Consider the following 27,896-nt stretch of genomic DNA (forward strand, 5'->3'; position numbering starts at 1 on the left):
TTGTTAAGGCCCGCCCATGTCCTTCATGTTCCTGAGAAGGAAATGTTGCTATTAGATCATCAGATTGTTTTTTGTCCAGTTATACTTAATCACCAGTTTCGAATGGGCCAGTGATATTTATGGACCTTCGACCCTTTTCACTAGGAACAGCATTTTAGGTCCATTGTACCAACTAACTTATTGCTAGCTAACAATTAAACATGTTATTTGTTTTTTATTTCAGCTTAAGGAAACTACAACTGCATATTCTGAAATCCAGTTCTGTTGTGATGAGGCCTAGAAATCTGACTAAAAATGCACGGACCAAGCATCGAAAAGGAAACGAACCAGCTTTCATGCCTAGGTTGGTCAAACCGACAGCCTCTGCAGAGTTCACCTCATTCCAGTCCAAACTGGGACCAAGTGACACATCTCTGGAGAAGAGTGCAGTCTTTCGACGAGTGACCCGTTCTTCAGCTTTGCAGAAGTCCTCAGATATTCCCGAGTTTCATAGAACTGAAGGTGAACCAATGGAAGGAACATCTGACCACACAATGTCAACAGAGAGCAACGCGGCACCACCCGTTGAGTCGGAGTCTAAAATGGAAACGTCAGCGTTGGACCCAGAGATGGTTGAGGAAACGGCTGATAAGAATCAAACACTGAGTGATCAGTCTTCGGGAAATGATGAGAAACATTGTGACCATATCCCAAATGAAAATAACCACATGGGTGGAGAAGAAAACGACAAAAACTCATCAAAACATTTAACTGAAGAAGTCTCTGAGACATCAGTGGCTAATCAGACCATAACAGAACCTGAATGCCAGAAACTAGAAGCTCCCGATGATGCTGGACCTACAGAAGACGATGAAGTGAACCAGGTAATGGATAGTAGGGAGGATCAACCAACAACAGAGACTGTGACTGAGTTAGAAGGAACCAATGAAGGCAGTTTGGCAAGTCGCTTAAGGAGCAGAACATCTAATGAAGATAAAGAAATGTCATCAAAGAAACAAGGCAAGATGATTAGAAAGTATGAGACGCGAGTAAAAAACCAGACGGAAAAGGAAGAAAAAGTTACCGAGGGTACCAAGGAGGTCAAAGATTGTGCTGAAGAAGCTTCAACCTCACATGGTTCTGGTAGAATAAAGATGGTTGGAGGAGTCAAAGAAAACCAAAAAACATTGGATCAGATGAAAAAACCCGAACAAGTTCATGCTAAAAAGACGTTAGATGACTCTGGTGCTGGTGAGCCAATGAACACCAGATCTACCAGAGGAAGAGAGAGAGCCAAGAAGGATGCTGAACACGAGAAGACCCAAACAAAAAGACAGCACACACCACCAAAGAAGAGCAACACTGTCAGAGAGGAGGAGGAGGTCACTTATGTGATTTTAGATGCTGTTGAGGTGGAGGATGTTGAGGAGGGTCCACCAACAACCCCAAAACCAAGGACAGAAAGATCAAAGATTAAAATACAAACTGTAAAGGAAGAGCTGCCCAACACAACTGCTGATGTAGAAGATGTCTGGCAGATCCTTGACTCTGTTGACGATGAAGAGCCTCCTGCAGAACCATCAGCTGCTCCTGAAGGTGATAACAGGAGGACAACAGAGAGAGCAGCATCCCCTGCAGATACTCAGAATGATCGAACTCTAGATGAACCGATGAGAAAAGATGTTTTCATTGAGAAGAAAATGACAACAAGTGAGACAGAATGTGAACTTATTACAGAAGAAGCTTCTGGTTCCTCAGATGTTGACAGACCCACACAAGATACCACAAAGGAGGAGAGTCTGAGTGTAGGAGGTTTACCTGCTGCGGAGGATTTGGTTACAGGAGACACGCAAACAACACCTGGGATGGAGTTAAACTACAGGAACAAACCAGAACGTGAGCCCAGGACCGAGGCACCAGGAGAGAAGATTGAGGAGCCTGAGGTCTGGTTCTTCTGACAGGTTTCATTTTGCTGAATTTCTGCTCAGAAATCTCACTAAAGCGCCTGTGTTGGTGTTTAGATGGGCTCAGATGTAGGTGGACCTCCAGGCGAAGCTGAGGAAATGGCAGCGTCAGCTAAACGCAGACATGATGATGTCACAGGTTGGTGTTTCTGTTCACCGTTTACTTATCAGCTCATTTTAACTTCTGGGTCCGCCTAGGCTCATGGGCTCTGTTTGTTTCAGAGGGGTGTGTGACCCTGGCGACCTCGGACGAAGTTGGAAAGGCTGAAGAGGAGACCAAAGTTACGAGGAGCAGAACGAGAGGCCGACCGAGGAAGAAAGCCAGAAAGACTCCTGGTGACTAAAACACGGATGAAAGAGTCGTGTCAGCTCTCAGAAACATGAACCTCACCTGTTTGGTTTTCTTCTCCAGTGAGAAAATCCACCAGAAGGGAAACGCCGAGCGCTGAGGATGAGAGAGAGGAGGAGGAGAAAGACAAATCTCCTCCTGCTCCTATGGTTTTCTCCTCCACTCTAGACCAAGACCCACCTGCTCCATCAGGAGACCTGGAGGCCCAGACGATGGAGGTTTCTGCTGAGCAGCAGCGACGGTCCGAGAGTCCAGTTGGACAGAAGCTGAGCGCCTGTGTGGAGGAAGAGGAGGAGAAAAAGCTAATCAGTGGTACAAAAGTGAAACAAACTACAATTATTTGAAAAACTTGACCTAATAAATGCTCAAAAAATCCCTCAAAATGATGTTTTATAAAATGTTTTGGCAATATAATTGTTATTACTACTGTATAAAATCATAACTCCTCTAACCTGCCTGAGTGTGTGTGTGACTGGATGATTCATCCACCCGTCTTTGCTCTCCAGTCGATGGTGAAAACGTACGGGACCTTGTTGGACCTGAAACTAAACCGTCTCCTGACGACTTCCAGCTGCCCCCGTTTGACCCCGATCGACCCCTGGGTAAGTAAAACACACTTAACTCATTCACTGCCAGCCGTTTCCTGATCGCTAACGGCCTTCGCTGCCAGCGTTTCTCACCGTTTTTACTGTTTTTTTAAGAGTCACAGAACGTTGCGCGCTAGCATGATGTCGACGCCAAAACAACCGAAACAAAGAGGAGACTCACCTCTTACATCAGGAAGAATCTGCGTGTTTCGAGCGTTATCCGTTCTTTCATAATCCGTGGTCGAATTGTGATCGGCAGACGCTTTTCCGGTTCGCGCCTCACTTTTTTACAGGAACGGCCCAAAACGATCTCCAAACACATGGATGGTCTGCTTCCTGATCATGTGACGTGTGACGTATGCGGAAGAAGATCGGCTTCAGGGCTGAGATGTTTGTTCTCTCAGCGCGGGGGCTCGTTCCGATGCTCAAACAGTAAAAAAATGCAAATGAGTCGTCATTGGCAGTGAACGGCTGGATTTAAAATGACGACTTTAGTCGTCAATGGCAGTGAACGAGTTAAACACTTCCCCTTTGCCATTGTTCTGATACTTTTTGTCTCGTGCCTCTGTTCTGTTTATCAATCAATCAATCAATCAATCAATCAAAGCTTTATTTATAAAGCGCCTTCTGCAACCCTTATGTTTTCTTTTGTTCAGAATCTTTTGCAGAGGTGTTTCTGCCTCTTATTGAAAGGTCTCTTAGGCTTTTCTCCTGAGGTTTATGGTTTTAAACTCATTTTAGCTCAGTGTCCTGAAGTCAGAAGATCATCCTGGAGTTTCAATGAAAAAAGTCACTTGGTTATTTAAAAAACAACAAGTTTCTTAACTCAAGATCATGAAAAACACCAACTTTCCCCAAAACTGTTAAGATACTGGAGAGAAGATGAGTGAAAAATCTGCTGTAATTAAAAGAACTTTTAATAAATCTGAATAAAATCCAGTGTAGTTAGTCAGCTCCGTTTTCATTGTTCTAACTAGCGTGGCGTCTGCTTCAGTGAGTTTTTAAAAGGGTTTGGAGATTTCTGGTTTAAACTGAGGACCTTCAGAACCGGTTCTGACTGGTTCTTCTGAGGCCGTGCCATACTGATGAGACAGAAACAGCATCTCTCAGCTGTGGCCCTGCAGCCCTGATGGAGTGAACAGGTGTTTCCATGTTTCTCCTGGTCTTCAGGGATGGAGTTCACCGTGAGGAGATGGGCCCATTTCTGCAACCTCTGCTCCGTCTTCTACACCAGTGAGAACTCTGAGAAAGACCCACACTGCTGCAGCGAGACGCACTACAACAATCTGAAGGTAATCACACAGGATCCGCTCCTGAAAACACCCCGTCAGCTTCTGGTTCCTCACCTTTTTACTCTTCTGTTTTCAGAAACATTACCAGGAACTTCAGCAGAAACCCGCAGGAGCATCAGAAGGGCCTCGCTCCTCTACTCCCACCGTTTCACCCTAAATATGTTCAGACTGAAATGTTTGTGGTTGTTTATCCATTAAAACAGACGAGAAAAAGAAACGGTAGACTCAAAGAGACTAAAGGCTGTCTGCTCAGTGTGGAGATGTTCCTGCTTCATCCTGTCGATTAAAAAGGAGTTTTTTATGTGTGAATGACAGGAACAGGAACAGGAAGTAGTTCCTGTTTTTTTCTGTTTAAACTCAGAGAGACTGTTGCTGGAACTCTCCAGAACTTCTGTTTATATTCTACAAGGATCCATAATTATGTAGCCTGGCAAACCAGACTAAATAAATGTTATTTATACTTAGCAAAGCAAGAGTTGTGTCTAGTTTACATAGGGAATGCAGTTTTAGTCCTCATTTGTGCTTACGTCTTGTTATTTTAGTGTCTATCTCTCTCTCTCACACACACACACACACACACACACACACACACACACACACACACACACACACACACACACAGGCTGAGCTTAGAAAGTATAAAACCGTTTTACCTGGGGCTTCTTTTCTCTCCACCCTTTAGATCCTGTAGATCACTTCCTCAGCGCTGAACTTGTTTTACTTCTCTGCTCATTTTTAATTAAACAGTCATTATTTGGTTCTTTTAAACGACCAGCTGAGGTATTTTTTTTTACAGATGTTTACAAAAATGAAAATGTTTTTTCAAATTCAAATCTGTTTTTAGTAAATGTTTCTAATATCTCAGGTGAAGGTTCCCGTCATTGTACGTGCCTGGGATTTCCTATCTTCAGTAGGGAAAGGGTGACGTGATGCAGCTGTGAAACAAACGTGACCGTCTTAAATTCAGGCTGTCTTCTGTCTGTAGGAATAAGAATGCATTCGTGGCACGAGGGGACAATCTGGTCTTGGGACTCAAATTGCCTCAGGTTCAGTCAAGTCAGGTGGTAAATTAACCACTTTTTCCTTTTTGACCCTGTAACTTCCACTGTAATAAAATGTATTTTTGCATTATTTATTCATTTGGAACGGCAAGGGTTACAAAATGTAGTTATCAGAGCAGCAGTAGCTCAGGAGGTAGACAGTTGTGCGGTTACCGGAGAGTTGCAGAATCGATCCTAGCTCCCGCCAGAGAATGCTGCTGTTGTGTCCTTGGGCAAGGCACTTAGCACAACTTTCCTGCTGGTGTTGGCTGGAGAAACCGGTGGCGCTGGTGTTCAGCAGCCTCGCCTCTTGTCAGTGCACCCCAGGGGGGCTGTGGCTACATCGTCACCATCAGGGTGTGAATATCAACTGAGTGTGTTGTAAAGGGTCTTGGGGGGGTTTTAGGACTGTAGAAGGTGCTCAACAGGCCATGTACCGTTTTAAAAATAAAACAAAATGAATACTACAGTGTAATAATGGGTAACTTTGTACTCCAATATCTGCATTTTTCTTTAAAAGTTTTGATTAACTAAAATACGACCACATGGTTGGCCTGCCTTTCACATAATCCTGAGCATCACTTTGATAATTCCTTAAAGAAACTTACTTCACTCCCTCTTCATGTTTGAAAAATGCAACAAATTCTGTTGCCTAGCAGACCGAGAGGGCAGAGCCGCTAACAAATACACAAGCTCACTACGGCATTGTGACATAAGGACCAGTTTACATCATAGCATACCTCTTAGCCAATAGCAGTGGCAGATTTAAATTCAAATACAGTGCAGAGTTTTTACCAGACGACGGCACAATACTGACAGTTTTAGGCAGAATATTTAAATTTGAACTAAGATGCACTGAAGTACCAAATTATTGACCACACGTGTCTGCAGCACAATTAGACATTTTTTTTTTTTTTTTTGCTTATAAACTATATAAAAGTTGATTTGGGGTGACTTGCTCTTTAAAGAAACTTTAAACCATAAGTCACATGGAAGTGTGTTATTCAGAATATTTAAATGGTCACACTCATCCAACCCTCAAGGGTACTGCTGTTGTTTCCATCCTGAGATGGAGTTTGCTTCTTCAGTTCATCGCTTTGTGGAAAAGGGCCTCGTCAACAATAATGAAGAAAAAAAAAACGAGCGACTGAAATATACAGAAATGAGGAAACTAATGAGCAGTGGTGGATCTCACAAGTCAGCCAGAAAGGGAGACCACTAATTCCAGCCAAGTTCTGCTGTGATCCTTTTTCTGCTGTAGCAATTAATACATATTATGACCAGTAAAATGTGATATTCCAGTGGTTCCTAACCTGGGGGTCCCGACCCCCACAAGGGGGCGCCAAAGCCTCTCAGTGGGTCGCCCGGACCTCTCCACTTTAAGGGGTTAAAACTTTATTTATTACTTGTTTATAGCCTACATTTTGCTCACATTTCTTTCATGAGTGAAAAGTTTACTGATATTAAGACAGGAAATAATTAGTACAGAAAAAGTAACACTTTTTAGAACATTTTGCTCAACTCTCTGTTTTATTTTCAAGTGTCAAAAGTTCATTAAAGATAGGACTGGTTGATTAACCACGGCGTTTACAGTAAATAATCTAGTATGAACAGTAATATACACATTTAAGTACATTTTGCTCTGTGTATTTTTTATGTGTCAAACGTTTATTGAAAGGAATGATTGATTTATCAGTGTTTACAAGAAACAATGTGTTCAGAAAAGTAATACAAACTGTCAAGCACATTACGCCCTGTTTGGTTTTGTTAATGACTTTGTTCTGTACTGGAGCCTACTATTACTGTTATCTATTGAATCAAAGCATGTTAAAATGTGCTTGAACAATTTTATCATTTCTTAATACTGTTTGTACTGGAAGAGAGAATGGGAGGGGGTCGTCAAAAATGTTACTGGTAAAAAAGGGGTCCCCTTGGGAAAAAGGTTGGGAACCACTGTGATATTCCATACAAATATGAAATATCAATCTGATTGATCTTTGAATGTTTAATCAGAAAATTCTAGGGTTCTTTGATTATTCAGGGACCATAAACACACTTCGTATTAATTCAGACAGAGTCAGTATAATGTTTATAAAATTAATTTATTTTTCCTAAACTAATGATACATGACATGAGGAGATGTGAGGTGTGTGATGCAGCTCGATGTTGTAGCAATTGTTTTTTGTATCTGAGAGAAATTGTGAAATCCATTGTTTGTTATAAACTAGAGAGTTAGTTATTGATAAAAACCTCATCAGACATCAGTATGCAGGCTGGTATGAGTTGCTCCCGGCGGTCCGGAGGGTTGTGGTCACAGTGGTGAGGTCACCGGACATCGAAACCACGAAACTCAGATTAGTAGCTTCCTCGGAGTTCAGCTTCCCCGGCTATGAGATGCAACCCGGGGTCTGCAGATTAGGTGTCCAAGGTGGATGTCTGAGGCCTAGTCCACACGTAGCCGGGGTTTTTTAAAAACGAATATCCGCCCCTCCAAAAACTTGCATCCACACCACCGCGTTTTAAAAACAAACTGTCCACACGTACCCGGATAAATACGTTGTTAAGGACATGCCAGACCTGTAGGCGGCAGTATTTCCCCCGTTCTTAACCTCGTCCTTCGTCTGTGGTCTTCCGCAAGGAGCAGTAATTCCGCATGCAAAAACAAACAAGCAGAAAGCGCTTGGACAATTGATGGATCGGGTAGTGACAGAGCGCAGCTCTGAGGGCTTCAGATGTCGGCTAGTGTAAACACAGGTCGCACACGTGATGTCAGCATTTTTTGTTGCGGACCTTAAAACTCCGGTTTTGTCTGTCCACACGCAGACACCCAAAACGGAGAAAACGCAGATCTTCACTTTGGCCGGAGTTTTTAAAAAGATCCGTTTTCGTGTGAAAAAACTCAGTTTTTGTGTGGATGACAGGCCAAAACGTAGAAAAATATCTACGTTTTGGCAGATCCCCGGCTACGTGTGGACAGGGCCTGAGAGTTGAAGGAGCTCTGAAAAGAGCTGTTGAGTGTCTGTAATCACTTGCAGCGTTGCAGAAAGGCTTTGACTTCAGGTCAAAGGAGATGGTTTAAAAAGAGCTGCTTCTTTCCCAATTTGGCCGAATCGGGGCTCAGCTGGAAACTGAATTACTCGGTAAGTAATTCTTGTTTTATTAAACTACTTTGTTAAGATTTCTGGCCAAGTTTCGCAAATCAGAATTTGACATGTTTCTGAGTATTTACCAGCATCCCTCAGAAAGCCACGCCTTCCTTCAGATACAAAAATGTTTTTAACCTTAACATGTATCTTATTGTAATGTGTATGAGAGCAAACAATGATTAACTTGTTAAATCAAACACATACTGATTTGTGATGTAAATGGATCATTGTAAGAACAATATTCATTTGAAATTCATTGATTTAAGCACAGATTTTTCAAACATTTGATTTAAACATCTTGTTCATCCACCTCCCCCTGCTCCTCAGGACATGCACCTATATGCAGCTGTGCTACAACTCTGCCAGGCTGGACGTCCTCTTAGTAATACCAGTGGCAGCCATGCGACTCAGCCATGTTTGACCATATGGTCCCCAGGTGTGGACAGGTTACCAGTGGTATATGGAACACAGTAGACTGCCCCCTTACGGAGGATCAGGATGGGGCGAAGTCATTGCAAACACCGGTAATTGGCCATCCGACACTTACGGATGGAACGAGCCAATCTGGAAAAAGATCATCTCCAACTTCATGGTCACATCTTCATTCATCAGCTTCAGAATAAATTCCACTCTAACCCCATTTCCCACACCACTTAAATCCTTCGATCGCCTCGAGCTGCTCCGTTCTTCTGATCTGTGCATGGGCATCTGGGGAGGATCCCTGCTGGACATTAACTTTTTGCGAAACTAATGCAGCATTTCGAAACACCCATGACTCCACTGGAGTACTGGCGCCCGCACCAGCATCCAAGTCGGCCAAATCCGTGAGCATTATCTCTTCAGACCTCACCGCTGATGATTGGTTCACTGTAGTCACAGGTATAAGTGGTCAGAATAACAACTGGTTACTGATGACTGAACAATAAGTCAAATCTTTGGGAGAAGACTGGTTTGTTTAGGGCCCCAACCCATCCCCTCAATTATACCCTCTCCTGTTCCTTCTGAATGCGTTATTGAATTGTTTTCCAAGACTTCCGACCTGTCTGTAAATTGTACCAAATTTGACAAAGTATTCCCTTGACATCGTTCACCAAAGATAAACCTTTGTTTTCTACTAAGGTGGCCTTAGCTAATTATACCTGCATCAATATGACTTCAACTGGTGACCCCATCAGCTTGCAACATCCTTGTCATTGTGTTTCTACTACTACTGTTACTTCAACTGTTAAACCCCTGTCTAGGTCTGACATCTGGTGGTGGCGTGGTGACTCTAAGATTTATGATAGACTTCCAGGTAATTTCACAGGTCAATGTGCCCTTGTTACCTTACTCCTGCCTATTTCTGTAACCCCAGTTGATCCTGTCCAGCTGTTCAATAAACTGCAGAATGTTATTCCAGCACTATGGACTTGTGTTAAATGAAGCAATACAGGTAAAAAACCTTGGTTATCCACTAATGACCCCACCTACATAGATGCCATCGGCATTCCACGCGGTGTTCCCGATGAACACGGTGCTCCACCTTGAACTGTCACCTTATCGTGGTGGAGGAGTTTGAGTGCCCTAATGATCCTAGGAACTATGTTGTCTGGGGCACTTTGTGCGCCTGGTAGGGTCTCCCATGACAAACTGGTCTTAGGTGAAGGGTGAGACAAAGAACGGTTCGGAGGATCTTTCATGGATGTAAATTCAAAGAGTCGGAGTACCCGGCCCGGAGGGTTACCGGGGTCCCCCCCTGGAGCCAGGCCTGGGGTAGGGGCCCGTGGGTGAGCGCCTGGTGGCCGGGCTTTCGCCCATGGGGCCGGGCCCAGCCCAAACCGGATACATGGGCTCATCCAACTGTGGACCCACCACCCGCAGGAGGAACATGAAGGGTCCGGTGCAGTGTGGATCGGGTGGCAGACTGAGGTGGGAGCCTTGGCGGTCCGATTCCTGGACAAGGAAACTGGTTTTTGGGACATGGAACGTCACCTCGCTGGCGGGGAAAGAGCAGGAGCTTGTGGCAGAGGTTGAGCGGTACCGGCTAGATATAGTCGGACTCACCTCGACACATAGCATTGGCTCTGGAACCCAAGTCCTTGAGAGGGGTTGGACACTCTCCTTTGCTGGAGTTGCTCCGGGTGAGAGGCGGAGGGCTGGGGTTGGCTTTTTGTTAGCCCCAAGACTCTCTGCCTGTGTGTTGGGGTTTACCCCGGGGGACGAGAGGGTAGCTTCCCTGCGCCTTCGGGTCGGGGAACGGGTCCTGACTGTTGTTTGTGCTTATGGGCCAAATATCAGTTCAGAGTACCCACCCTTTTTGGAGTCCCTGGGATGAGTGCTAGATAGTGCTCCATCCAGGGACTCCATTGTTCTGCTGGGGGACTTCAATGCTCACATGGGCAATGACAGCTTGACCTGGAGGGGTGTGATTGGGAGGAATGGCCCGCCTGATCTGAACTCGAGTGGTGATTCGTTATTGGACTTCTGTGAAAGCCACAGTTTGGCCATAACGAACACCATGTTCGAACATAAGGATGCCCATCGGTACACTTAGTACCAGGGCAGCCTAGATCGCAGGTCAATGATAGACTTTGTAGTCATATCATCTGACCTGCGGCCGTATGTTTTGGACACCCAAGTGAAGAGAGGAGCGGAGCTGTCAACTGATCACCACCTGGTGGTGAGTTGGATCAGATGGCAGGGGAAGATGCCGCATATACCTGGCAGACCTGGCATAGTGAGGGTCTGCTGGGAACGTCTGGCAGAAGAACCTGTCAAGATGGTCTTCAACTCCCACCTCCAGCAGAGCTTTGACCGCATCCCAAGAGCAGTGGGGGACATTGACTCTGAGTGGGCCTTGTTCAACTCTGCGATTGTGGAGGCGGCTGTTGCTAGCTGTGGTCGCAAGGTGGCTGGTGCCAGTCGTGGTGGCAACCCCTGTACCCGATAGTGGACACCAGAAGTTCGAGGAGCTGTCAGGCTGAAGAAGGAGGCCTACAGGGCGTGGCTGGTCTGTGGGTCTCCGGAGGCAGCAGACAGGTACCGGATAGCCAAGTGGGGTGCAGCAGTGGCAGTTGCCGAGGCAAAATCTTGGGCGTGGAAGGAGTTTGGTGAGGCCATGGAGAAAGACTATCGATCAGCTCCAAAGAGGTTCTGGCAAACTGTCCGGCGCCTCAGGAGAGGAAGGCAGCAACTTGCTCACACTGTTTACAGTGGGGATGGGGAGCTGCTGACGTCAACTGGGGCTATAGTCGGATGGTGGAAGGAATACTTTGAGGAGCATCTCAATCCCACCTACGCACATTTCGAAGAGGAACCAGAGCCGGGAGACCTGGGGATGGACTGTTCAATCTCGGGGGCAGAAGTTGCTGAGGTAGTCAAACAACTACATAGCGGCGGAGCCCCGGGGGCGGATGAGATTCGTCTTGGGTATCTCAAGACTATGAATGTTGTAGGGCTGTAGTGGTTGACACGTCTCTGCAACATTGCATGGTCATTGGGGGCAGTTCCTGTAGAGTGGTAGACCAGGGTGGTGGTCCCCATCTTTATGAGGGGTTACCTGAGGGTGTGTTCCAATTATAGGGGGATCACACTCAGCCTCCCTGGAAAGGTCTACTCCAAGGTACTGGAGAGTAGGGTCCGATTGATAGTTGAATCTTAGATTGAGGAGGAGCAATGTGGTTTTCGTCCTGGCCGTGGAACTGTGGACCGGCTCTATACCCTTGCAAGGGTGATGGAGGGGGCATGGGAGTTTGCCCAACCAATCCACATGTGCTTTGTGGATTTGGAGAAGGCTTATGACCGTGTCCCCAGGGGCACCCTGTGGTGGACGCTCCAGGAGTATGGGGTGGGTGGCTTTCTGTTAAGGGCCATTCAGTCCCTTTACCAGAGGAGCGTGAGTTTGGTCCGTATAGCCGGTAGTAAGTCTGACCTGTTCCCAGTGAGGGTTGGACTCTGCCAGGGCTGCCCTTTGTCACCGGTTCTGTTCATTACTTTTATGGACAGAATTTCTAGGCGCAGCCGTGGTGTGGAGTGTGTCGAGTTTGGTGGCAGGAGAATCTCGTCTCTGCTTTTTGCGGTTGATGTGGTCCTCCTAGCTTCATCCAGCTCTGACCTTCAGCTCTTGCTGGGTAGGTTCGTGGCCGAGTGTGAAGCGGCTGGGATGAGGATCAGCACCTCCAAATCTGAGACCATGGTTCTCTACCGGAAAAGGGTGGCTTACCAAGTCCGGGTCGGGGGAGAGGTCCTACATCAAGTGGAGGAGTCTAAGTATATCGAGGTCTTGTTCACGACTGAGGGTAGGAGGGATCAGGAGATCGAGAGGCGTATTGGTTCGGCGTCTGCAGTGATGCGGACGCTGAGCCGATTTTTCGTGGTAAAGAGGGAGCTCAGCCAGAAAGTGAGGCTCTCGATTTACCGGTCGATCCACTTCCAATCCTCACCTATGGTCATGAGATTTGGGTAATGACTGAAAGAACGAGATTGCGGATACAAGCGGCCGAAATGAGTTTCCTCCGTAGGGTGGCCGGGCTCAGCCTTAGAGATAGGGTGAGGAGCTCGGACATTTGGGAGGGACTTGGGGTAGAACCGCTGCTCCTCCAGATCGAAAGGAGTCAGTTGAGGTGGTTTGGGCATCTGGTTAGGATGCCTCCTGGACGCCTCCCTAGGGAGGTGTTTCGGGCATGTCCTGCCGGCAGGAGGCCCCGGGTCGACCTAGGACACATTGGAGAGGTTACATCTCCAATCTGGTCCGGGAACGCCTTGGGGTCCTGCCGGAGGAGCTGGTGGAGGTGGCCGGGGAGAGGACGGTCTGGAGCTCCCTAGTTGGGATGCTGCCCCCCGCGACCCAGACCTGGATAAGCGGAGGAAGACAAAGACGAAAGATGAAGTTCCCGATGAATACAAATTAGCTGACCAAGTAGTTGCAGGTTTTGAGAACATTCCTATTCTTTCTGCATTCTTCCCTGTCACACCCAATAAGAATATTGATCGTGTTAATTATATCCATTACAACGTCCAGCGTTTGGGAAATTACACTGAAGAAGATTTTAATGCTATTCATGAACAACTGGCTGCTACTTCACTTATGACCTTCCAGAATAGAATTGCTCTAGACATGCTCTTGGCAGAGAAAAATGGTGTTTGTTCTATGTTTGCCGAGCAATATTGTACTCTAATACCAAATAACATGCAGATGGAAGTTTGTCTAAAGTCCTGGATGGGCTCAGAACACTTAACCACAAGATGAAGGATCATTCGGGTTTAGACACCTTTAAGTGGGACGATTTTCTCAATGGTTTTGGCAAGTATAAATCCTTGGTGACCTCTGTCCTGATTTTCGTAGCTGTTTTTGAAGCACTCCTGACCTTATGTGGATGCTGCTGTATTCCCTGCCTTAGGCAACTGATTCAGAAGTTAATCACTACTGCCATCTCTACGGAAGTAAATGTTCAAATGCTTCCCCTGTTGATGGCACACAATGTGTTTGTTTTTGATGATGATTCTGATAATGATGTAGTCATTTTTGATGACCCGTATGATGAATCTACCCAAGATGAAGCTGTTTAAACTGTTTGGACCCTCTTGTCAGGATACTGTGTGAACTTTACAGTGAAAACGCAAGAGCGAGTGCTGTCATCATGATGCTTAGTATTCCTTTTTTATTATCTTTTGATCTTATTATTCACTTGTATACTGTTACTCATTTTTATATACTTGCATGTTTTGTTATCATATAATGATAAAAACGGGGGAAATATTGGATAAAAATTTATTCTGCTCTTAGATTTCTTTGTATAGTCATGCAGGCCTCTAAAGTTTGTGCTGAAGGAACTTTGCTCTCAGTAAACTTTATCTGTTGCATGCAATGTACACACTGACTTTCATTCGATGTTCAACAGGAACCAATCCCAACCGTCCTTCTCTGAAACTGGAGGACCTCCTGTTTGTTAGAGCCAGTGTTGGGAAAGTTACTTTTAAAAAGTAATTAGTTATTGTTACTAATTACTTTGTCAAAAAAGTAACTCAGTTACTGAGTCACGAGATTATAAAAGTAACTAATTACCAAGAAAAATAACTACTTAGTTACTTTTTTCATTAAAGAATGCAATAAAAATGGGTTAATTGAACTTACTTAATTTACTATAAATGACTACAGTAGTGAAATATAAATGACTAATGACTGGAACATAATAAAATGCATGTCAAAATGTTTTTTATAAACCTGAATAATTTAAATAAATAAGCACTTAACAGAGGAGCTACAAACCGGAACAATACACTTATCTAGATATTAAAAGGTCTCTGTGTGATATTTAACAAGACCCCAATCAGCTATAATTTAAAATTGCAAATAGAAACACCTGTAAAGGTTCATGAGCCTTTAAATGGTCTCTCAGTCTAGTTAAATTACAGAAATGAATGTAATTTTGCACAGTATTCTAATTTTTCCAGCTTCACATAATTGTGTGTTTTAGTAGCATTTCTGTTGCTGCTAATCTAGTAATGGTTAAATAACTAAATAAAGTCCTTTAAAATGACACTAGAAGAGACACAAGCCTGATGGAGGACTTACATTTACTAACGCGGGTCAGACCCAACCACAGAAGAGCTGAAGCTGGGTGGTAAACACACACAGGTAGTTCTAATAACACCTGAGCTCCATGACGTCTGAGACTGATGCATCAGTGTTACAGCGGGACTAAAGACATGATCAGAAACAGGTTACAGCTGGATGATCTAGGAAGGTAGATCAGACGTCTGAACGGGGACCAGGTGAGCGGACCTTCAAGACGTCTCGCTGTCACGCTAAGAAGGGCGTAGACTTTCTCGTCTTCACGGGCCGTGATGCACTTGGATGAAAACATCTGCCTCTTTAACTCCTGATGAGCTGATGACAGCTTCAACACACCACGCTGCTTAACACATGCATCTTTTAATCTGTAACAGAAACGACGTTTTGATAAAAGAAGACGTAATCAATTAGTTTGCTCGTTACTGAAAAAAATATTTTTTTAGTAACACGGTTATTTTAAACGCTGTTATTCCCATCATCACTGCTCTGTTGTGTCTACAGCATGCAGCGACTGAGGCAGTGAGGGTCTCCGACCACGCGGCCAATCATCATCGTGTTTGTAAGTGTGTTACCGACACCTCTCTCTCCCTGGCTGCAGCTGAAGTGTGGCGGTCAGAAAGCCTCACACTGTTGCTCAATGTTCGACAAGCACATAGTAACGCACAACCTTCCGTCCCCAGTAACGGTAACGGCGTTGCAACAGTGGGAAAAGTAATTAAATAGATTATTCCGTTACCCAAAAAAAGAACACCGTTATTTTAAACGGCATTATTCCCATCACTCACTGGTTAGAGCACACACACACACACACACACACACACACACACACACACACACACACGCACGCACGCACGCACGCACGCACGCACACACACACACACACACACATCCCTCCGTTCAATCACCCCACACAAATGCCCTTCTTGTCAAGTTGTTCAGGTCAAGCTGTAACTTGTCAAACCCCTTTATTTGTTTTTCTTTCTTTTATAAATAAACGGTGACTCGCTCAGCCTCTTTGTAGTTCTGCTGCAGACGAGGTCTGAGTTGGCTACCCTGTATTTGCAACACAGTGTCTGAATCTTTCTTTCACAGAACTGAGGTGGTTCATTGGTAAAGAACGTAAATAGGGGATATTCTTATATTTATCTCCAACATTTAATCACACATGATTATTGTAAGCTTCTGAGTTGTAAAAGTCACAGAGTCTTCACTTGTTCAGAGTGAAGAATGTTGACATCTGGCGTTCATGCAGAGAGTGTAGGACCTTAGGAGAGAATGTTTTTGTCTTCATGGAATGTCAACATGCGCTGAACAGAGCCTTCTGGTTCTGGAAGGCCAAATAGAAAGTGGATTTATGCTGTAGATGAAAGGTTATTATGTTGATCAATTTATGGGTGAAAATTGACCCTTTTGGACGTTACATCTACTGTGTGTAACATATTAGAGAAAAGACCAACAACGAAATATGACATTGAAATATACTTAATGACTTTATTGAGTCATATTTACCCCACACACACTGTTGAAGCAGATCTAAGCTAAATAAGTTCAGTTGCTGGCAAATCAAACAAGTATGGCAGTGTGTCCCAACCCTGGTCCTCAGGGACTACTGTCTTACATGTTTTCCATGTCTCTGCTTCAGCACCTGATTTACAATGGCTCCTCAGGAGGACATCAAGTGCTGCAGATACTGGTTAATCACTCATTCATTGAAGTCAGGTGTGTGGTAGCAGAGACACACAGGTGTTTGAAAGGGCAACAAGGAACACATGCAGGACAGTGGTCGTTGAGGACCAGGGTTGGGTAACAGTGATGTATGGGACGGGTGAACAAGTATCGGAATGTTTTAGTTGTTTCTAAGCTCCAACACTGATGATTTAGTGGTTAAATCGCTTGTTCAGCAGCTCATCCAGCTCTGCAGAAGCCTGCTAATCACCTGCTGAGGACAATCAGGTGTGGCGGAGCAGGGAAAAGACAGGATAGCAGCCTTCCACGGACCTGGATCCCCAGTCCGGATGTTAGGAGTACATTTGTAGACCTGTTTTTTTCGCGTAACAGTCATTTTTGGGTAGAACAGGAACAAAAGTTTTTGTAAAAAAAAAATAATAATAATAAAACTATGTCCTGTTGTTTGGATGATTTAAAGTTATCAGATCGTGAAAAGCTAAACAACTGACTAGAAATCAGCTAATTTAGTTTAAAAGATCTATCCGTACCACTGGCTGTATCTCAGAACTGATCCTAGATCGGCAATGGAGGAGAGACGTAAGTTTCGTTTCATACTTACTACGAACAGGTCAGGCGACCAATCAGAGTAAGGATGCGCATGAGCAGTGACCAATCAGATGTCCAGGATGGCTGGCGTAGCCCCTCCCTCTTGGCTGCAACTCTGGTGGCGCTGCTGGTCAGAAAAGTTTTCGGAACGAAGGCGAAACTTTAGATAGTATTTTTTCTTTTAAAGAAAGTCTTGGATAAAAACCGGACCCGCATCTCGGACTGTTCAGAGCAACATTTTCACGCTTGTTTACTATTTTGTTTTTTACTTCAAACGGTGGAAGTGTCGGTCGAGCGTGTTGTGATCATCGACATGTGATAACTCCTCTGGAGAAACTAGAGACGCTCCTCTAGTTCACGAGAAGATGTTAGTTGTGATTTGTCATCCATGACAGATGGTAAGTTAGTTGTTTTTAAGTAAAAACTACAAAGTTCACGAGGAGACCAGCGTAGACTTAAACAGGATGATGTTCTTGTGGTAATCTGACGTAAGTGGTTAATAATAACCAACTTTCTCAGGCACATCCTCTGCGTAAAGCCGGGGTGTGCGACCTTTTCACTTTTTGGAGCCGATTTTCCAGTCGTGCGAGAATCCACAAGATCGGGGCGAGTTTTGCGCCGAGCGTCGTGACACATCCACTGACATTTTTAAAATATTCGTTTGCAGAGGTGGATTTAGCTATTTGGGGGCCCAAGGCGAACACAGACATGGGGCCCCTTACACAAAATTTTCAACAATCTTACCTTTAACTGGATTTGCGACACTCTCCCCTCTTCTGACATGAGTTATTTTCCCTTTTTATTAGTTCTCCTCTTTATTCCTGTATTTCCCTCCTTTTGAGCGCTTTCAATATTTGCTCTGCTTTCTTTTTCCTGTCAGTGCTCCTGTGCTTTTGCCTTAGTTATTTTTTTCTGTTTTCCATTTGGTTTATGTTTTCCTCCCTTTAAACATTTTCCATTGTCTTTCCTTTCTGCTTCCTTTTGATGTTTACATCGAGAAACAACGTCACTTTCAGAAGTGAAAATAAAAGCTTTTATGAAGCAAGCTGCTGCTTTCTCTTATTGGAGCCACTAGGATAACTCCATGTCATCCTTAATGTTTTGACTATGGCTTTGAGTTTGTTACGAACGCTCCTGCCTCTCTTCTTCTTCTTGTTTGTGGTCTTATGGCACTTGGCAAACAACCATTTGGTGCATTACTGCCACCAACTGGATTGGAGTGGAATGACTACCAGTCACTTCCTGTTTGTGCATCGCCGTCTTATAAACCTCTTATGACCTTAATTATAACAGGGCCGCCTGGTAAATTTTTAATCTTATGGCTGTAAAATTGTAATAAAAAGTACAAAGTAGGGCTGCACAATATTAGGAAAACCTGCGATATTCGATAACAGTGCTTAATATTGCGATATCGATATTACTCGCGATAAATGAACAAATACTAAAGTATGCAGTGTTGATGTCTTCTGGCGTGTGACGTCTGCTCTGGGTTCAAAGCAAACAAAAACTAATGCATGAATTCCATTACAACATAACATTGTTATTGCAAAAATATGCAGCTGCACCTGCTACTGTATTAGCAGCAAAACAACAAACTGCATGCATGCAGTTTCTCAGTGACTTTAAAACATCACCTCCACCATAAAACTTTTTCTGATGCTCCAAATACAGAAAAACATCACTTACCAGAGGCTTTTGAATGAAAAAAATCAGAAAATAAGTTTAAATGTTAAATAATAGTTAACATCGCTTAAATGCAACAGCAAATTCTCTCATTGCTACTAAATATTTTCTCCACTTATGTGGTTATGATATACGGCTGTTGCTGTAATTGGGAAGTGAACTGTGCCGGGCCAAACTAGGAGAATATTAAGATTTTCTGAGGGAAAGAGAAAAACAATTGTCTACCTTTCAGAAGAGGAACTGGCAAAAAAAAACTACATGGAAAATATGTGAAAACGTTTGTTTTTAACGCCAAATTGAACAAGTTTACCTAGATCTTAAAAAGCAGCTCAGATGATGAAACTGCAACCATGATTCTGATAAGCTAACAAATTGAACTAAGGAAACTGGCTAGCAGAGCTTCTGACTGACAGTTTATGTGCAGCAGCAAATCAACTATCCTGATTAACAAGGTTATAAAAACTCATGAAGAAAAACCACTTTGATGTGTGTGGGAACTTTTCCAGGCTCTCTTTAGCAGGGTGGGACTGGGAGGAGAGTGCTGTAGCCTTTTAGCTGAAAGCTAACCAGCACCTGGGGCTAATACTAGCGACATGAAGGTGAGTTGCTTCACCGGCACATGTCGGAGTCAGCCCGGTAAAAATGATTAACGACACCGAGCGGAGTCACGTTCACGTTTGAAAGTAGAGCTGAATCCAGAAACGTCAGCACAAAGTTCGTTCGTTGCTCTGAGCCAGCATGACGACCAAGGGAACGGCGCCGCTAACTCAGTTTGGGTGTTGCTTTCCAACAGGGTCTATATAGGGGGCGGGCGTATTACGTGAACGGAACCATCTGATTGGCCGCATGTCAGAAGGGCTACATTTGATTGGTCAAATAATACTTCCGCGTAAAAAACTGAGCTGGTTTACAAAAAGCTGATGTATGACACGGATGGAAATGTTTGAACCAAACATTTATCGCTGTTTTAGCCGTGTTTTGCGAATGGCCTATCGCACGTCCTGTTATCGCGATGACGATAATTTTTCGATATATTGTGCAGCCCTAGTACAAAGTGTGTGTAACTCTTCTTTTTTCAGAACAACCTCAGCTATTAGTGTATGGTTTGTATTTAGAATTTATTTCTATTAAAGCCTTTTAAAAAATCAGCCTAAAAGTGAAAAAGCAAAAAACGGATTTGAATTATTTTACATTTATTACTGAACATGAACTTTAAAATGACTGGGCGAACAATTTGGAATGAACAATTTAAACTTTGAACTGTAATGCATCTATTGTTAAAAAAGTTTGAACCTTGGTATCTTTTTTTAGCAGTTTTTAAGATCATTTATTTTTGTTAACCTTCAGACGTTTTTGTTTGATGTAGTAGGCCTTGAAGCAGTTTCTCTCCAGCTGCAGGCAGAGTCCTGCACACCTCACACTGAGCTCTGTGAAGCTGACCCCACGTCAGCTTCAAAAGTGGAGGCAAATAGGCTGCTCGGTTAGTGCTTCGTTTGTGCTGATTTGTGCAGGTAAAATTGACGTTTGTGCTGCTATGGTTTTTGAGATATTGAACTTTATTTAATAGGTCATTCAGAGGTCACCGTCCCCCCGGACTACTCCAAAACTACTCCAAACTGCTCCAAAATGGACCATCTACTTTTTTAGTGCTTTGTTTGTGCTGATTTGTGCAGCTAATTTCAGCACTTTTGGAATTTTAATGATATCTTGAACAGTTCAGAAATTATGGTAACAAGAAGCATGTCCAATCCCGTCTGCGGCGACAGGTTGGTAATAAGAATATTGTGGCATTAACAGAGGGGTGCCGGTGGTCAGGGCTAGGAGGACCCCCAACACAAGGGGGCCCCAGGCGGCCGGCTACCTATGCCTAATGGTAAAACCGCCTCTGCTCGTTTGGACTCTTTTTTTTTTTTTTTTAGTCCACCTTCAGGAGAGCTGCTTCAGAGGGGCGGGGCCGAGACAGCTGAGTCTGAGTGACAGGAGCTGATCATGGGGGGGGAGAATAAATGATAGATGTCTGAATGAATCACTACTGTCATACGTCATTATGACGAGCTGGAAAGTTATCAAAAACTCAGATAAATAAAAACATGACCGCTTCAACGTGGTTTATTGATCAGATACACTAGTGTCTGTTTATCTACAACTGACCTTTCACACCCAGACATCTGGGCTTCCGTCTTTAATAACCCACATTATTGCTCCAAAAGTCTCCACTGAGGGAACATTACCTATTCTTTTCTAGATGGCTGAGGTGGGCGTAGACTTGTAAAATCTCCAAGTCTGTCCAGTGTTTCCCCTAGGAAGTTTTCCTGGTGGGGTGGGGGGGAATTATGACACGTCTCACCTTTATGTTAATATTGTTTTATTTGATGCCCTCCACTTTGAACTGCACCAATCCAGCAACTGCTGCATTTTAATAACCAGTATTAAAGGTGAATACACCAATATTTGCACAAGAATATTTTTTGTTTTAAACTCTCAGTGACACACTTTGCAGGAGGGATTTGGCATTTAGTTTTTCTTGGCGTCTGGAAAAACATCTCCTTCTTGGACCAAGATCATTACTGGGCTGGCCCTGTTAAACACGTTCTACACCCGTGCTTAGTGACTTAAGCCCCCTTCAGACAGGCCATGAAAAACGGAAATGTTCCGGACTCTGTCCGTAAGACCTTTGTGTCTAAATACAAACATCCGGATAATGTTTTCCGTAATTTAACCGGACGACGCCCCTAGTAACAGGTCCGGACTTGTTACGGACAAGATGGCTGCTTCAGACTGGTGAGGTCGAGTTCCGGACAGGGAGGAGGGGGAGGAGGAGGGGACCGGAGGACGCTGTGCACACCTAGATAGCTCACTCCTGTAGCATGCGTCGAACCATGGCAGCTCGCCTCCTACGGTACCGTCTAGACACGCGACGGAGTGCTTCACACCGCTTCAGTGATTCCTTTAACTATTGAGCTTCATCATCCAGGTCCCTTATGCATCTTCGTGTGCGCAGAATCATGCTTAACATGCTTAACCCCCCCAGACATCTGGAACTTTCCCCTGCTGTGTGAAGGCAGCCGAAAGGACAAGTTCCATTACAAAAGTGGTGTGTCTGAAAACACAGTTCCGGTTAAAAGCCGGATTGAATTGTCCGCACATATTCCAGAATGTCTATCTGAAAAGGGCTTTAATGAAGTATTTTTAAGCCAGTATAAAGATGACTGAAACACAATATTACATATTTGGCATTATTGACCAATATCTTTTATTTAATTTATTTGTTAGGAACATCAAGATGCATTACAGTGAACATTATAATAAAGTACATTTTTCTAGTGCAGAGGGGAGACAACCCATAGAAGCACTGATTTGATCTCATTTCAGAGAAAAATAGAACAGGTCAGATGCACCTAATAAATAAAATTACTAACATAAACTCAGGAATCTGTTTCTTTGCTTCACTGTTATGGTGCTGAAAATATCACTAATGTGGATCAAAGTAGATACACAGATGAATGCACCTTATTATTTGGAAATTAGTGGGTGTGGTTTACATCAATACATTATTTTAAATCTGAAATTGATATGGATTGATCAGAAGTTGATATGTGTATTGTTTATTTGAAAACTATTTACAGAGCAGCCTCAGAATTGAGATTAAATATTTTTGATCACAATAATAAAGGAACTATTACAGAACAAGTTTTTCAATAAAATCAGAACATTAATATTTAAGTGCATGAATTAATACATCTGAACTCATGCAGTAGGAACTAGGAAATATGAAATACTAGAACCATTTTATTTTCATTTGATTAAACTGATTTTTTCCTAACGTTGTTGGAATTTTTCCCACACACAGTTAAACAAAACAATGTTAATTAAGGTGTGTGTGTGTGATAGAGAGGGAGAGAGAGTTAAAACAATTGAAAAAAATAAACGACTGAAGCGGAGGCAGTGACCGACGCATGCACGAGCCATTTTCAGCTCTGTCTTGTCAAATGCACCACGTACGTTACGAAAAAAGTAACTTTAAGTATTCAACCGAAAAAGATGCAAGCTGAAGAAAACCTAGGGAGCACCGAAGAAACTTAGAGCAACAGTGAAGCAAGCACAGAGAGATCCATTACTGTCTGTGTGTGTGCGGGACTGAGCTCCCGGCTGCAGAGTTTTGTGTGTAGGGAGGGGCGGGCGCTCTATGTGACTGGCCAATCACAGAGAGTGTAGACAGTCAGTTACCCAATGAGGATTTTCCTTAAGCACAATTACAGATATTTATGAGTTTGATATTTATGAGTTTTACTCGTTTCATGATCGTATTCATCAAAAATGCTTTATCCGTACCGGATACTCGTCTGAAATGAGTATCCGGCTCATCCCTAGCTGTAACCACCCTGCCCTGCCTCCTCCTCCTCCTTGCTGCCTGCCGGCTGTGATCACAAGCAACAACAGAGTAGTTCCCGCTGCTTCTTCAGAAAACAGCGCAAAAAATCAATAAAACTTGGGATCTTGTTGGCGTGGCGCTGGGATTTCAGCCGTGGCGGGCCGCCACTGCTAAGCCTATGTACGGGAAACACTGCTGTCTTTGCAACAAGGCGAGGGTGAAAAGGTCTGAATGTACAGACGGTTAAATGCCAGAGAAAACACCTGCCTAGTCTTACCACTTATGTGTGAACTATGTTGCAGACTTGTGCTGTTTGTTCTGCAATTTTAGGCTGCATGAGACACAAGTGCGTGGGGGTGCAGTCTGAGCTCTTACTGTAAAGATGAAGTCCCACTCAGGAGTCGATACCACCATGTGGGATTCCTGGCTCGACATGTTTGGCAAGTATAAGACATTAGTATCCTCTATCCTCGTCTCTGTAGCAGTGTTTTTGGTCACGTGTGGATGTTGCTGCATCCCTTGCCTGCGTCAACTATCGCAGCGCCTCATCACCACCGCAATCTCTCCTCCCACCGACCCTGTCCTCTCCTTGCCTCTCCTCGTTAAAGACGACGTAGGCATTAGCCAAGACGCGTCTCTCCCTTTCCCCATACCCATATATGATGGCCCTGCCTCCACCTTCGTTGATAGTGATTCTGATTCTGGTGACTCCGATTCTGATGCTCCGATCACTCTGAAAGACACCCGCCGCTGAACATGATAGTTACGATTACCAGATATCGCCCAGGTTTCATCATCCAATACGACCCATGGCCTGACACCTGCTTAATCTACACAGATCCTCGTGATTGCATGTTTCAGCAGCGCTTCTTTCCTTCCAACTTTGATTTGTTTGGTTACGCTTTCGAAATCCTCGGCCCTCTGTCCCCTTTCCCTTTCATTCCTCACTCCTTCATCAGTTAAGTCTTAAGATGACAGGTGCAGTTGGTAATATGTGGTGTGATGGGTTGATGTGTGTGACACGAAAGTGTTTGGGATGGTGTGTTTCGCCTCCATGCCTTCTCTTTTGGTGAACTCTTATTAGAGTTCAAAAGGAGGAATGTTAACAGTAATACAAATGTCTACAGTGACCTGTCATGCAATGTTTTTCTGCGCAAAGTTCCTGTTTTGTGCCGAACCAGTAGCCGCTTCCTGTTCAAATCTGTTAGAAAAGCACATATTCAAATAAGATTGCTCAAATCGAAAGTGTACCGACTTGTGACCCATCCCTGCTTGAACTTGTGACCCATCCCTGCTTGAACGAATAAATACAGCCGTGATAAAGCCGAGAGTCAGAACACCCCAGACTGCAGTTGAAGGAAGTCGGTCGACCTTGCATGAGAGCTGTCGTGTTCTCCCTCTGCAGCGGTGAATCTTGTCTTGACTGGTTTTTTGACTCCAACATCAACTCAGAAGCAAACATCTTTTTCTCCAATCGCTCCGAACCTGTCTTGGTCATCTTTCAGGACCAACACTGCCCTCCTTACTACCATCTGTTTTAAATGCACTACACCACAGGCGGAGGAAGTGTGGTCTTCTCACACTTCTGTTCCCAGCTGCCCAGGGCTGGAGGCTGGGAGTGGTAGCTGGTCTTCTGGTTGGAGGTGGTGGGTCACTCTGGCCTACATTAGGCGAGGATGTCTGCTCACCGTTACCCCAGTATGAACAGAACCAGCTCCTGGGTGTAGTGACTGGGCAAGGGGGGTCTGTGGTTGGCACTAAATGCACAATGATTCAATTATTACCATGTGCTTTTCAGCAAACATCGTGATATGTGTTGTTTTTTGCTCTGATATCTTGGTTCTGTATTTTTTTTTGTCTTTTTTTTCTCTCTTTGCAGGTTCAGAACTGGATTCCTTTTATTTGTGGACCCCCCCCCCCCCCCTTCCTTTCTTCACCCTCCTTTGTCTTTAATTTCCATTTCTGTGTCTGTTGACTTTAAAATAACAAAATAATGTTCCAGAAACTTAGATATCTGCCTGACAAGGTTACAGGAAGTTCACAGGAGCCCAGATGTGACCATGTGTAAAAGGAACTATGCCAGAGCGACTCCCCGCCCAACCCCTGCTGATGTCTGTATCTGTGTTGACTCGAGCCCTTGCAGAAAAAGAAACTTCACTAAATCCTCTCATCGCTTTATTTAAAGTATTTTATGAACGTCTTCAATGACTCATCTGTCCAATCAGCACTCATCTCTGTTTCTGACTCATTTAGTTTATTTGGTGGTGGGGATCGGACGTTTTACATACTGGATGCCTCCCGTTGAAGTAGGAGTACCGTCCTGCTAACTTCTTCCTTTTGCTTTCCCACTTACAGCAGACATGCTGCTTATCTGATGTCAGAAGCTCCTTTGGCACAGAAGAACAATGTTCCCACTGTAGGAGGTGCCACCACACTCCTAAAGCAAACACTCCTTGGATTTTTACCCAGTCCTCCAGCCTCATTGGCATTCAGTCTGTTGGACCTTCTGCAGATGAACACCATGCCTTTTGTCCTCGGAAAGCAGAGATTCTCCCAGGGTCAGTATGGACTCTCCAGTGGAAGGACGAAGAAGGACACTCTGAAGAGATCCCCCCTCCTTGGATCTGGATCCAGCTCAGGATCTTCTGGGTCTACATCTGTTTCTCTTGAGTCTGGAAAGGTGACACCTGCTCGTTTATCTCCGCCACTGAGGTACAGGACTGGGATGAAGGAAGCTACCTTGGATGATGACATTGAGAGTGTTTTAGATTTAAATATTAGTGAAGGGAAGAAGCCTGTGAACCAGAGTGTCCTCTCCACCAGGACTCTGCGAGATGGGTTTCACCCCTTAAAGCCTGAAATGGTGACCTCTGCTTCTCAAGGAGCCTTTAACAGTGATAACTCCTTGGCCTGGTTGCAGATCTGTAAAACAACCCCAACTAGAGACAGTTCCCTGGACTGGTTGCAGATCTGTAAAACAACCCCAACTAGAGACAGCTCCCTGGACTGGTTGCAGATCTGTAAGATACCTATGAACGATAATCCTCCTGAGTCATGTCCATCCTCCACTCACCTTAGCCATGACAACAGATGGTTAGAACCTTCCAGTGAAGTTAAAAATAATACGGACCTGAGAACCATGTCCCCCGAGCCCAGCCAGTCCATGTATACTCCAGAACTGGCAGCTAAGATCAATCAGCGATTTGGAGTTGAAAAAGATGACCTAGATTCTCTCCTCTCCTACCACGAAGATCAGATCACTGGTGAGAGTCTTCCTCTCATTTTACAACAAGCATGCATCCAGAGAGAAAAATGTCCCACTGTTCAGTCTGACCCGAATTCTCCTGAACCTCCACCCACAGCTGGAGTCAGTGTGGTGGATAGATTGGGTAGTTTTGTGGGAGCAGACACGTTCCAGGATGGCATACCAGCAGCTGGTCTTGAGCCAAGTGAGGGCGTGTGTATTAGACCTTCAGTAGATGCAGGTGAAACTGAAGGAGACATTGGTGGTGAAGATAACAGGGTTGGAAGGAGAACTGTGGTAATGTTCGGCACTTCAATGAGTAGCAGTTTAAGTAGAGGCCCATCAGAAGGAACCATACAGGTGAGAATCAGTAGGCCAGGTCCTTCATGTGACCTGCAGGGCTTTGTGGTTCCTCCAGCTTGTGATCCAGCAAAGCCACATCAGATCCAACCCATCCAGGATTCACCAACACACCTCACTTTTCCTTCCCTGCCGGAACAAGACACAGGTGTCACATCAGAAGCTTCTAAGAACACCGGTTTACCAGAAACACCAAAAGCCCAACCATCTCCTCTCCATGGTCCTGGACCATCTGGGATTGAGCACAAAAGCAGCAGTGACGAGCGTTGTACTGAAATTCATAGTAAAGGGTTACAGGTCACTCAGCGGATAAAATCACAAACTCAGCAACACCTGAAGGTGCCAAAATCCATAATAGTTCTTCCTCCACAAGTAAAACCTGCCGAACCAACGAAGACTGATCTGGCCCGAAGCACCATCTCAGCTTCTCCTGCCCTTCCTCAGCTGACCTCGTCCGTAAACTCCACTGATGCTCAGAAGCAGTCTCCCAGCACGAAGGTGCCACCACCCTTCGTGGTAGAGGACTACTCCGGAGTCATGCCGAGAAGGTTTCCACACACCTGTTCTCTTTGTCACCTAAGAACTTTTCACATGAAGGTGAGGAGGTCACTGCTCGTCTCTTTTTACTAAAATGTAAAAGCGTATTTGAGTTTTCGCAGCTGTGGTGTAAAAATAATCTTGCCATGGTTAAAAAATTGAACAGAATACAGTTTATGAATTAATCCACGCCCAGGAAGAGTTGGATACAAACAGCTCAGAGTACAATGTTTGTCTTCTCTACTTTCACAAATCACTTCTACTTATGTTAGAGAGAAATGGTATGGAAATAAACTTACAAGTTCAGATGGCCATTGGCTGCTGCCTGCCGTAAATGAAATAAACATCTTGTCTTCCAGAACAGATGTGTGAAAACAAACAGGAAGAATACTAAAACAGGCCAATGGCAAAAGGCTGTCATAAAGCAGAGCGATGCATACCTTCACAAAGTTAAACAGATCACACTAACACCTTCTATTTGTCAACACTGGTCCTTGATGCATATTGGTAGCTACT

The 27,896-nt window shown here is 44.3% G+C and overlaps 2 protein-coding genes across 5 annotated transcripts in view; both read left to right on the top strand.

The window, feature by feature from the left end:
- LOC107376901 (uncharacterized) overlaps nucleotides 1–4,687 on the top strand; it is a 31,770-nt gene extending 27,083 nt beyond the window's left edge. Inside the window, exons 26-32 of the mRNA XM_070548094.1 lie at nucleotides 224–1,922; nucleotides 2,001–2,082; nucleotides 2,166–2,279; nucleotides 2,356–2,604; nucleotides 2,799–2,894; nucleotides 4,050–4,171; nucleotides 4,248–4,687. Coding sequence (XP_070404195.1) covers nucleotides 224–1,922; nucleotides 2,001–2,082; nucleotides 2,166–2,279; nucleotides 2,356–2,604; nucleotides 2,799–2,894; nucleotides 4,050–4,171; nucleotides 4,248–4,328 — 2,443 coding nt within the window. The 3' untranslated portion in view covers nucleotides 4,329–4,687. The remainder of the gene's footprint in view (nucleotides 1–223; nucleotides 1,923–2,000; nucleotides 2,083–2,165; nucleotides 2,280–2,355; nucleotides 2,605–2,798; nucleotides 2,895–4,049; nucleotides 4,172–4,247) is intronic.
- Nucleotides 4,688–17,353: 12,666 nt separating this feature from the next.
- LOC107376898 (zinc finger protein 638) overlaps nucleotides 17,354–27,896 on the top strand; it is a 39,731-nt gene continuing 29,188 nt past the window's right edge. For 3 of the 4 annotated variants that reach the window (XM_015946215.3, XM_015946217.3, XM_070548100.1), the window contains exons 1-2: nucleotides 17,354–17,582; nucleotides 25,595–27,440. In XM_015946215.3, the coding sequence (XP_015801701.3) occupies nucleotides 25,614–27,440 (1,827 nt within the window). In that variant the 5' untranslated portion in view covers nucleotides 17,354–17,582; nucleotides 25,595–25,613. Of the gene's footprint in view, nucleotides 17,583–23,569; nucleotides 23,680–25,594; nucleotides 27,441–27,896 lie in introns of all 4 variants that reach the window. The other variant, XM_070548099.1, reaches the window with a different exon arrangement.

The sequence above is a fragment of the Nothobranchius furzeri genome, chromosome 2, assembly GCF_043380555.1.
Source record: "Nothobranchius furzeri strain GRZ-AD chromosome 2, NfurGRZ-RIMD1, whole genome shotgun sequence".
In the NCBI taxonomy this organism is placed as follows: domain Eukaryota; kingdom Metazoa; phylum Chordata; class Actinopteri; order Cyprinodontiformes; family Nothobranchiidae; genus Nothobranchius; species Nothobranchius furzeri.